This window comes from Elaeis guineensis, chromosome 15, assembly GCF_000442705.2.
Source record: "Elaeis guineensis isolate ETL-2024a chromosome 15, EG11, whole genome shotgun sequence".
Lineage (NCBI taxonomy): Eukaryota > Viridiplantae > Streptophyta > Magnoliopsida > Arecales > Arecaceae > Elaeis > Elaeis guineensis.
In genome coordinates this window covers 60,529,381-60,541,685 of record NC_026007.2, presented here as the reverse complement: position 1 = coordinate 60,541,685, position 12,305 = coordinate 60,529,381, and the positions used below count along the sequence as shown (strand labels likewise).

The window sequence follows — 12,305 nt, the reverse complement described above, 5'->3', positions numbered from 1 at the left end:
TAAAATAATATCTTCAATTCTCTGCTTCTTGGGAGATGGGTCATCAGTGCTAGGTAGGATGCTGGATATCATATTGATAATACCAACAGTTGGTCGGTTATGGTCATAAGAAGTTCCTTCTGTTGGAAACCAATATTCTCTGATTTTGGCCAACCTGACATATCTGCTGAGGTAATCCCGATGCATCAAGGTTTCTATCTCATCTTGCAGCTGCCTGCATTTCTCGATGTCATGGCCATGATCTCTGTAGAAGTGGTAATATTTTCGCTTCTCTTCTCTAGAGGGAACTTCAAAGGACCAAGCCTTCGGAGATATTTTTCTCCTTCAATTTACATCAGAATCTAAGCTCGAAGAGCAGACAGAGGGGCATAAGAATCAAAGCATTGAGGTGGGCTTCTTGACTTTGGGTTTTTTTGGGATCGATTTGAATTTTCAGTCTACCGTATCTCCTCATTCTCCCTTGGCCGTTTTTCATTTTTATCCTTCCTTGATTGCCTTAAGATAGCCTCCTCTTTGTCAGTCTGGGCGTACTTATGCACCCGATCAAGCATCTCGTCGTAGGTATCCGAAAAGTTCTTATTCAGAGAAAAAATCATACGATTGCTTTGGAGTTTTCTTTTCAAAGCAGACATGGTAATTGATTTATTGAAATTCTTTACTTTCAGAATGGCCGTGTTGAAACAAGCCACGTACTTTCGGAGATCCTCTCCTTCCTGTTGCAAAAAACAGAAAAAAAACTATCTACATGCCTCAAATGAGGTATGTTATTACTAAAATAAGTGACGAATAGTCTCCCAAGCTGCTCAAAAGAAGAGATAGATCCTTGTGATAGTCCAGAAAATCACACCCTCACTGCCTTCTTGAGGGTTGTAGGAAAAGCGATGCACAATAGAGCATCGGAAGCTTCTTGCAAAGCCATAAGGGCCCTATAACCCTCGATATGATCCATTGGATCAATAGAACCATCAAAAGACTCGATAGCAGGCATCTTGAACCGATTTGAAACTGATTCATTCAAGATCTCATTAGAGAAAAAAGATTGAAGATTGAAGCTATCCTTATTCTAAGATCGACCTCCTATCTGGAGCTCCATTAGACGTTTGTCAAGATCTAGGACTTTGTGCTCTAGGTCGTCCCCTCTTTAAACTTTTAGAATACTTACTGTGAGCCTCATCAATGTAGTGTTTATCTTGATGGGTTGGTTGAGAGCTGTGCTGAGGTAAAGCATTCGAAGGAGGAGCTTCTTTCGATTGTTGCTCCTCTTTTTGAAACTGTTGAATAGTTGCTGGTTGGGCTTAAACTTGCTGAACAAAGAAGCTAAATTGTTGAGGATCAACAGTAATTGATTGTTGTGGTGGCCCCTCAGGTGCTCCTTCTGGAGCGGAGGGAGAGGGATGCTGAGTCCATACCTTGATCACCTTTTTTACAAAAGAAAGCAGAAAGGCCCTCTTAGTATCAATATGTTGCTGTAAGACTCAAAATATGAAGTAGAACGACTCGAATCGAGTGAGGTTGGGCTGGAATGATCCTTGCGATCCGATGAAAATTCCTTCAATCTACAAAATCAATCAAAAAATCGGATGGGGATCCTCCGGTTCTTGACCCTTTGATGCTTAAGTCCGTTCGAGCCTTGAGAACAAGGGTGGAAAAGAGTGAAAGAGTAAGAGAAATTGAGTGGAACAGGAAGAGAACTTAGGAGCCAAGGTTCTGGTTTAATTTTCTACCGACAGAGTCTCTCCTAGTTTCAGAAAGCAGAACCTACCTATAGAGGATCCCTGATCCTCTATTTATAGAGGGGATGGGGAGACCATTCCAGAGTTTGTTAGGCTGTGAGAGAAGTTTGTTTGATGATTAGAGAGCTATTTATAAGTGAGTTAGCATACAGCTGTGTATATGAGCTGGACCTGAGATCGTGACCAGCTATGGCTGGATTACAAAAACCACGAGGGGTGTTCGCAGAACGACTATGTCTGTCACTATAATAGTTCTCTTCGATATGTGGTCAGGGCGAGATAGAGACATCATAATAATCATCCTGAATATAGGAGGCATCGGGGTTTAGGTCGGTAAATATCCAATTTGAATATTTTCTTGTCAGCTGAGACGTCATCCGGACAAAATACAAGGATGTCCTTCATTCATATAGGTAAAATACCAAACTGAATCTCCTAACCGATAAATTGGTCTGCTGGAATCTGACTCTTTAAGATTGATATTTCTTTGATCTCATATGATGATGCCACATGTCTTGAGGTTGGTTTAATGCACCCAACATATATAATGCATGTTGTAGTTATACTAACATTATTACATTTAGTAACAATTTTTTTTTCTTATAAAAATATTTTCTCGTTTTTCCCTTTTAATCAAAAATGGTTGTTTAAACCTATTTTGCTTTTTTGTTTTTGAAAGAATTAAAATAAAAAATTGTTGCATGGCCAAGGATACACTAGTGCGCATTTGCCATGCGAACGCACAACGCTTAGACGTGCTAGTGCACACGGGATATAGGTGCGTGGTGCCTAGCTGCGCTGGGTGCACTGTCCCATAGATGCACAGCCCGCAGCTGCGCTAGGGCATGCTGTCCTGCGGACCCACGGCACCCAGCTACACTAGGCCACACTATCACATGCGGGTGGGCTAGAACACGGGGATGTGCACATTGATGCGTGGTTCAAAAAAAATTTCTTATTTAGTCATGTGTGGTCAACAGACCGTGCAAGATGCGTGACAAAACGGGGGCAGGCACTCGTCGATGCGCGATCTCATGGGGCGCATGGGATCATCCTCTAAAGTTTTAAAACAAAATTTCAAAGTTCATGACATTCACTACAGGGCTCCAAAAAATGCATATAATAGAAAGATTATTCTTAGAGCTTTCTAATGATACCAAGGCTCGAACATAAAAAATATTATGTAAAAAGATATATTAAATAAAAAAATTTGCCTTTTAATCTAGAGATTGTAAAATCTTCCACTACAATGAATGTTAGGATACAAGATTTTCCATATTCTTAAATAACACCAATGGGAGTACATACCCCTACAAAATCTTGGCCTAACACTAGGCATGTAAAAAGTTGCCATTAACTAGGTTTTAAGATACGCAGATTTGCAAAATAAGAGAGAACCGATACAACAGCCAACAATGAGACTTCAATTGCATATTATAAGTCAAAAATAGATTACAAATTCAACCATTAGGCTCCTACACCAATAATAAAAAAAAAACTTGATAAAATCTCGATTTTGTGAGTTACCTCGAAAATGCGAAAAAAAATACTCATAGAATATGATGGGTTGAATTACATGTTTTGCCACTAATGGAAGGCACTCTAAATCATATGTGCAAATGTAATGGAAAGCGCACAAAAAAATACATCATGCAAGTACTTTTGATGCAAGAATAAGGTGAACTAGAGTATATCTTATTGTTTTTTCTTTGAAATACTTAAAGATTACATAAGAGAGATTTTGGATGCGAATGAGGGAGGAAGAAGGAAAAACTACCTGCTAGTTTCTTCTCTACTCCCAATTATTCCCTCTAATATTTAGAGTTTAGATGATCTTGGTCGGGCTAGCCCTTTATAGGTAGCCCAACCAGATCCAAAACCCAACACTAAACATCAAATGCTGGATGAAAACTGGTTGACCAAAAGATAAAATTGATAATTGCATGAAAGATCATGGTAATAGGCAAGGCTACTTAAGTGTTTTTTTCTTTGGATCTTAGAAAAGATAAATAGATTAAATTCTTAGAAAAAGGCTCCAATAATGAAATTCGATAGCTCCACCAATTTTATAATCTAATATATATATACATATATACATATATATATACACACACACACACACACATACATGCATACATATATACATACATACGTATACATATACATATATATATATACACACATAGACACACACACATATAAATATATTAAAATGAAGGCACACAATCTATCGTTTCACCATCTATGCATCCTATTTAATGTTGCACAGAATCGGAAGAGAAACGCATATGCCCAGGAGAAACATTCATGCCTAGAAAGAGAGATGGAGGGTCTTGGGCGAAGAGGCCTCCAATTTAAGTGCCATAAATATTCAACAAGACTAAGAAAGATGTATTTTACATTAAAAAATTTCATCCAATTATCAATTTTACAATAAAGTAATTATTCTCTTTCAAACACTTATTCAAGAATATCTGAATAATTTTATTCCCGGATCTAATGTATAAGATGGGCAAGAAACAAATATATTAATATATTTGCAAACTTCTTCCATTTCTTCTGCAAGAATGATCAGCTGCCACATGTATAAGTGCATTATATCCATACTTAATTAGTCCAACAGCCCTCCCATCCCTACACAATTAATTTTTTGTAGTCATTAAACTAATAGCGTTTGGATAGCAATAACAGCCCCATCTCCTTACCAAGAAGGACGTGTGGTTTTTGTTGCGACTGTTTCATAATATTGAAACTTAATTATGCAATCAAGAGATAAAATGTTTTAATCAAATGTTATCACATTTATTAGTTCTCATCGAACGAGCACTGTTAGATCATGATTAGACGGTTGGTGCAGGGCCGCTACGTCCAAACTAATTTGATCAAGGGTTTGAGTCCAATTTTTTGATGAGATTAGATTTGGAAGGACGTTGCATATAGGCCATCGGACAGCTAGTGCAGGGATCCATTTAGGATACCATCTAACGCCTGCCATTTGATTGAACGGGCACTAACAGCCAAATCACATCAGTGCATTTGAACGTCGTTGTTGGTCTAATGTTGCATCGTGCTCATGTATTAAGTGTAGGGTTCACCCCTTCGGAGTGAAGCTATGTTGGTCATGGCTAAGAATATATCACCACTGTACATAATTATTGAAGTTGTGATCTAGATCATTTGATGCAATTGATTTACCAAGTTAATGATGCCTCCACACTATTAATGAGCACACCAACTGCAATTTTGAAATACATTGCGTAATTGCTGGGGTGCAATATAGGATGCATGCAACTATAATGTGGTACAAACTAATATTTGATTGTTAGTTTGTCACACAAAATTCTAGAGAAACTTAGCTCATCTATGGTATCCAATAAATAAATAAAGATGATCTAATCTGGGAGCCAAGACTCATCCTCACCAAATAAATACATAAATAAACACTTCGGAAAGCTATAAATTTATTAAGTTTATATAAAAAAGAGTTTGTTAAGGTATTCTATTAATATATTTAACGAGACTTTGCCTTCTTAAAGTGCTAACCATATTCATAAAAATTACACCCTGCGCATAACTCGGGTTATATGCTTAGTAAAACATTTAATAGTGAGGGGAGTTATATTAAATATCCATTTAAATAAGCATCAAAGTTTATGAATATATTAGCATTAGAATATTGTGCAAGAGCATTTAATGTGATAGAGGAAAATAAAATTGAAGTTTTGACTGGTCATACTCAAAAATTAAGAAGTGCAATCATTGTCTCACTGAATCAAGTGGCATAATGAAAAATCCAAGTTTTAAGAACTTGTGCAATAAGCTCTATCTATTGTTAACCGTAGCATATTGATTTAAACTGCTTATTGTTATTCGCAGTTTGTGATTAATTGATTCTTAATTATTCTGACCATGAAGAAAACACATAGAAGCATAAAAAAATTAATTTGCAATGTAACTCAACAATGGAAGGTAATATTGTGCAAAGAAATGGGAAGTGGACTGCTAAAAGAAGTTTAATATTTATGTAAAATTTCATGAAACCAAAATCATATGAAAGCATGGATAGTGGAACTTGCCTTTCTCCGAAGCTCAGCAATTGAATCAAATAGAAGTTGGTTCTGCAAAAGAAAGGAGCTCTGATAGCATTAGCAAATATTCATAATGTAAAACACCATCGGTAAAGGCACAAAGCACTCCCCTTTATTAAGATATGTAATGCATGCAATGGAAATTTTACCTGTTGCCATGGTAGCAGCTGAAAGGGCATAATAGAAGGAAGCAGTATTTATAGAAAAGCTTATGCGTTTGTTATAGTAGGATTGGAAAAATGAGGAAGGTTGATTTACCTTTCTCGATCTTATATGTCTCAAAGCACTCTCAAGCCGTTGCTCCAGTTGTTGAAGTTCTTTAAGCGCTAAGGAGTCAAGTTGTTCTCCCATCAGATGCCTGAACGTATCACAATATGGAAGCCCATGTCACGTCTTTGTGTGAGAGGTAACTACGTTTATGAAAACCATTTCAATACCTTTGACATTTTTGTAGAGCCTCAACCTTAGATTTCAGTTCACCAAATTCATGTAACCAGCTTCCCTATTTAGAAAATTCACGATGATGTTAGATATCTTGCAAATTTGATGGGTGAGGAGGAATGAAGCATTAAGATGAGCTCTCAAGTCCACTCAATCTTATATCTCATACCTGTGGCCAAGGATCTCCTTGTGCAAGAGCTTTTTCCGCATTTGAATATTGCCGGTAACGTTCAAGAATCTTTTCCATGCTGTTAGGAGGAAAATCAGCATTTCACTTTTTCTATTATCTTGCTACAGATTTAAAGATGTGGATTCAGTTCATGAAGTGTCTGAAAATTCTTATCCATTCTTGCATGTACAGTTAGATGCACCGTAGACATCATTTTGTTAACAAGACTGACATTTGAAATGCTACCATGAATAAGATCCAATCATCAAAGATGTAAGTTTACTGTTAAACTTACCCAAGGACCAAGCTAACAAGAAAAAGGAAACTATACAAATTAAGGATTAAACATGAAATAGCCACAAAAGCACACTGCTGCAGCTGGTTATATGTCTCTGCTGATGGTTCTCCATGATGATAGAAAAAGAATATAGCTCTTCCATTCTAGAAGCGAGCCATACATTTTTTGGTGTCGTTATATTTTCTTGACGACTTACCCAACTACTAAAAACCAACATTAAGTTTAATGCTTAAAACAGCAATCACTTTTTCGCTGCCTTCTTTCCATCAACAATCAAATGTATATATTGCTTCTGTCTTCATTATGTTGCAGTGGTGCGGGCAAGAAAAAGTGAAGAACAGTGGAAGTCAAAGATGCACCACAATAGAAAATCAAAATTATGGTCCTTCTTGCTCAGGAGAGTTTAGCACTGCAGCCTATGTATGTGTCTCTTGTTGGGGATGTCTGGCCAGAATACCACCACTACCACAGGACCTTTTCGATACCATGCATCGCAGCAGGAAGAAAGAAGAAACAAAACAAAAACACAATTAAATACGTGGATCAACCAAAAGGCTCGCCTCCACGGGATATGCAAGCTTCACTATGAAAAAGAGAAAATTACAATAAGAGATCACACCCTTAACCCTCGTACACCCAATCTCTCGCGTATAGGAAGCTCTTCCTCGCAAAAACTCTCTCTCAAGGAAGACCCCCTGAACCTCTAAAACGATCGTTGTCCGCTGCCTCACAGTCTGCCTGAAGCACCCCTGCCTCTGCTCTCTGTCGGTGCCCCTCCAGGATCTACTGTCTGCTATCGAAATTTGCTCACGGCTACTGCTCGTCTGGGTTCACCGCCGGCTGCGCACATACCACGATCTCTGTTTGTCCACAAGTGCTTTTAAAGGCCTCAGATCGATTCTTACGTGAATCCGACCTCCTGGTAGCACACAGCAAGCCATTTCACCATCGGATCACGATCGCTTGCTCATTGGGCCGTTTGACTATGCCTTAGCATGTGTTGTACGCCCTGATCAGCATCTGAACCGCTCGATCAAGCCCAATATCACACCTACACCATCCGATCACGTGTCCGATCCACGAAAAACTCCATAGATCGTGAGAAACCAAATGAAAACATCCGTCGGTCCACCATAAATCACGAGAAACGATTGAGAATCGATCCGTCGGTCCATAGAGTGCCCCATAGACTGCGGTCCATGGTGGATCATGGTACACCATGCTCCCATGCGCTCACCCGCGCACATCGAGCTGGGCCGGCCCGCGTGCCTGCGCGCTAGTCGCTGGGCCTGGGCCGCACGCCCGCCGGCCTCCACCATCTCATGGGCCGTGCCATCTATTCTGGATTTCTCTCGCATGTATCTTCTCCATCTGGACTCTGTTTAGGCTGATCTTGGGTTTATTGGACTTTGTTCATCGTCCTGGATCTCGCTGTGGAGTGTGGATCGAATCTTGATGTGTCAAAACTTAATAATCTCCACCTCGACTCGATATTCGACCTCCTCCTAACTCTGAGAGCTTCTGAATCTCCTCACCTCCTTGTCCTGGGGCAATCATCTGCTGATCATGGATGGACAAACATGAGAGTCCAGCTAAGCCGTTCGATCCCATCTCCGTCGTACGTTGTGCTCCTGACCTGAGACCTGCTCGAGATATCCTTCTATGACAATAAGAATCTCACCCTGCGATATCGTCTCTCATCCTTTCGAGTCTCGCATCTTATGTCCGATCCACCTCCATCTGGAGCTCCATCTCACTCTGGACTCCTCTTGGCTCCTAAGGCTCCATCTCGCATTGGGCTCTCTATCAAATAGTAGTGTCTTCTCGTTCTCTTCTTTTCCTCTAGAATAATCCTATCACTGTGCAACACTTTCAAAATTTCTCCATCAATTACCATCCTGTAGCCTCTCGAATCTAGTCTACTTAGTGAGATAAGATCCTGTCTGAAATCAGATATGTATCGACCTCCCCCAATCTCCTCACTGCACCATCATATTTCTTCCAACTGATCGTTTCGATGCCTCTGATCGTACAGTTCGATCCATCCGACAGATAAATAGTACCCTCACTGCTCTCCAGGGAGTCAAACTGCTCTCTGCAACATATATAATAGGTGCATGCAAATTCTAAAATCTACTGCTAGAAAGAAGTAGATACCTCGTCAGATATCTCCAGAACATCATCCTTTGACTCGCTACTGGTCGTCGCTATAGTAGCCCTCGTCTGATCCCTCAGTTGAGAGTAATCTCTGGCTAGATGTCCCAACTCGTCATACTGGTAATATCTGATCTTGCTTAAGTCTCTTGTCTTGAATCTGGACCGTCCTTGTCGCGATCTCTTGACGCTCCGTCTGTCATCTCCTACTCCAGAAACTGTCAAACTGAGCTGCCACCTGAGCTCGAAGCCAGGTTCTCCCTCTTGAAAATCTCATTCTGAAGAATCACCGCAGTGACCTCATCCATCTTGATGGTGCTTTTCTCCACTAGAAGAATAATCATCAAGGACTCATACGAAAGAGAAACGATGCTAGTAAGACCAGCATCTGATCTTCTCCTCAACTTTTCACCAACATTGAGGTCGGTGAGGATCTTCTGAAAGTGGTTGAGATGCTTCTGCATGCTCTGTCCCTTAGTCATTCGCAGCTGGTAGAACTACCTCCAGAGAAAGTGTTAGTAAGAGACTTCATCATGTACAACTCCTCGAGCTTCTACTATATCGCCGTTGAGGAAGTCTCACCAAATATATGTATCACCACCTCATGTGCTAGGTACAAGCGGATCGTACACACCACTTGCATCTGGAGTCGCCTCTAATCCTGCACCTCTATGATAGTCAACTTCTCCTCGCACAAGAGAGTATCGATCAACCTTTGCTGGATAAGAATGTTCTTCACCCTTGCTTGCCATAAGAAAAAATTATTTTTTCCATCAAACCTATTGATCTTCACCTTGATTGAGTCTATTTTCTCCATCTTCAATCTTGATCATCACTGCCGCAACCTGCGCCCTGGTATCGTCTCGCTTTGATACCACTTGTTGGGGATGTCTGGCCAGGACACCACCACCACCACAGGACCTTTTCGATACCATGCGTCACAGTAGAAAAAAAGAAGAAACAAAATAGAAATACAATCAAACACGTAGATCAGCCAAAAAGCTCGTCTCCATGAGGTATGCAAGCTTCACTATGAAAAAGAAAAAATTACAAGAGATCACACCCTCAATCCTCGTACATCCAATCTCTCTCGCAGAGAAAGCTCTCCTTCACAAAAGCTTTCTCTAGGAAGACCTCTTGAATCTCTAAAACGATCGATGTTCGCTGCCTGACAGTCTGCCTAAAGCACCCTTGCCTCTGCTCTGTCGGCGCCCCTCCAGGATCTGCTGCCTGCTATCGGACTCTGCTTACAGCTGCTGCTCGTCTGGGTTCATCGCCGACTGCTCACATACCACGATCTCTGTTCATCCACAGGTGCCTTTAAAGGCCTCAGATCGATTCCTACGTGAATCGGACTCTTGATAGCACATAGCAAGCCATTTCATCGTTGGATCGCAATTGCCCACCACTGGGCTGTTCAATCATGCCTCAGCATGTGTTGTATGCCCTGATCAGCATCTGGACCGCTCAATCAAGCCTAGAATCATGCCCGCACCATTTGATCGTGCGTTCAATCCATGAAAACCCTCGTAGACCATGAGAAACCATGCAAAAACGCCCATCGATCCACTGTAGACCATGAGAAATGGTTGAGAATTGATCGGCCGGTCCACAGAGCACCCCATAGACCATGGTCCGTGGTGAACCATGATAAATCGCACTTCCACACGCTCACCCACGGTTGTCGCACTGGGCCAGCCCGCGCGCCTACACACGGGGCCTAGGTCGTGCGCCTGCCGGCCTCCACCGTCCTGTGGGCCGTGCCAACTGCTTTAGACTTCTTTCACGTGTATCTTCTCCATCTAGACTCTGTTTGGACTGATCTTAGGCTTGTTGGACTCCGTTCGTAGTCTTGGACCTCGCTGTGGGCTCAGTGTGGATCGAATCTCGAGACGTCAAATCCTAACATCTCTTTGTATCAAGATATATGCTGTTTGGTGTAACGTCTACATGTGCCTTATTGTAGAAAGCCAGCAACCCACATTTAATATAAGTAAAAAGTTATTATAAGAGATGCACATTAAGGATATAGAAGAGAAAAAATGATTTGCATGCAACAAATGAAGCCCTTCTGTAATGTCATACTGATCTAATAAATCAAATATTTAACAAGCTCATGAAAGATTACTCAATAAGTTACATATGGGTCTTAAAACTCAAATACAAATACATGTCAGAGGAATGTCAAAAAGGAGGAAAATAGAAGATTATTGAATTTGTCATCCTGCATAGGACCCTGGACAAGCCTAGAAAGAGGACATTCAAATGATATCTCTTAGCAACACCAACACCAGACAACCTATAAGACAAATAGGGTTACAAGGCAAATAAAGACATGCTGCAGAATAAGTTAATCAAGTGATTACACAACCTATTTAAAGCTGGTATTAAATGGGTTTTTGGAGACATGGAAAATGAAAATGGTTTAAAGCTGACCTATATGGACAAGGTATTGTAGCACGAGCTCCTTGGGGACCGACCATGAGCTCATTCGTGGTATGTTTGTTTCTAGTTGACCCATGTCTTTTCCGAGGATGCTAGGAGTTACATAGGAAAAGTATGTGAATGTTGGAAGTAGAGATATGCCCTAGTAGCCATTTGTGTATTTAACATTAAGATTGATTGAGAAGTCATGGCTATCTCCCATCCATATAGTCACATATGACATAGGGTATATGTTGGCCATCGAGCTAGAAAAGAGCCATAGATACTCCAAAGGTTTATCCAAGTGGGTAAAGTGCTTTTCATAAGGACGACTGAATATTTCTAAGTATGCAAACTATGTTCACATAAGGCCATTAAGATAGACACTAATATCATAGAGTTGCTCCTTCGCTAAGGTTAGAGCTTGCACTAATACTCAACTATACCATCACATTGAATAATCAATATTGGTATTCCTTTACAAAGCACCATCGGGGGATAGAGATGTGAACAAGCTGCATGAGCTTGCAAGTGATCTCTTGACATAAAGAACAGGACATCATGCTATACTCTGGAGATCTATAAATTAGTAGTCAAACCTATGTATCGATCGTGATGCACTAGACTATGATTCTAGTTGACTGTTTCACCAAAGATTGGATTAAGAAAGATCCTATTTAATTAGAAAAGAGACTGATCTAAAAATTTATTTGTTTACAAAGATTAGGCTAGATCAGGTCAAGACTAGACTTGGATCCATCAGCTCAAGTAGGACTAGACTTGGATCAATATTAATCAACTTAGATATGACTCAATGAAGGGCAACCAAGTAGAATAAATGGTCACTGCCTCTGCCATTTGGGGCACCCTAGATATGGCACATCTAAAAGAGGAATCGAAAAGATTTGTCATACTAGTTGGTACCGTACCATACCTTAATAGATGTACCATACTCTATTGGTTTTAAACTAGTACACCATCTCGTACCATAGCAACAT

The 12,305-nt window shown here is 40.4% G+C and overlaps 1 protein-coding gene across 5 annotated transcripts in view; it reads right to left on the bottom strand.

Moving 5' to 3' along the window:
- LOC105058117 (protein VERNALIZATION 1) overlaps positions 1–12,305 on the bottom strand; it is a 48,904-nt gene that overhangs the window by 17,464 nt on the left and 19,135 nt on the right. For all 5 annotated transcript variants that reach the window (XR_012137138.1, XM_073249222.1, XM_010940915.4 and 2 more), the window contains 4 exons: positions 6,432–6,510; positions 6,259–6,323; positions 6,080–6,179; positions 5,810–5,851 (listed from right to left, as the gene is read on the bottom strand). Coding sequence is in view for 4 of the 5 variants with exons in the window: in XM_073249222.1 (XP_073105323.1) it covers positions 5,810–5,851; positions 6,080–6,179; positions 6,259–6,323; positions 6,432–6,510 (286 nt within the window). In the remaining variant the exon portion in view is untranslated. The remainder of the gene's footprint in view (positions 1–5,809; positions 5,852–6,079; positions 6,180–6,258; positions 6,324–6,431; positions 6,511–12,305) is intronic.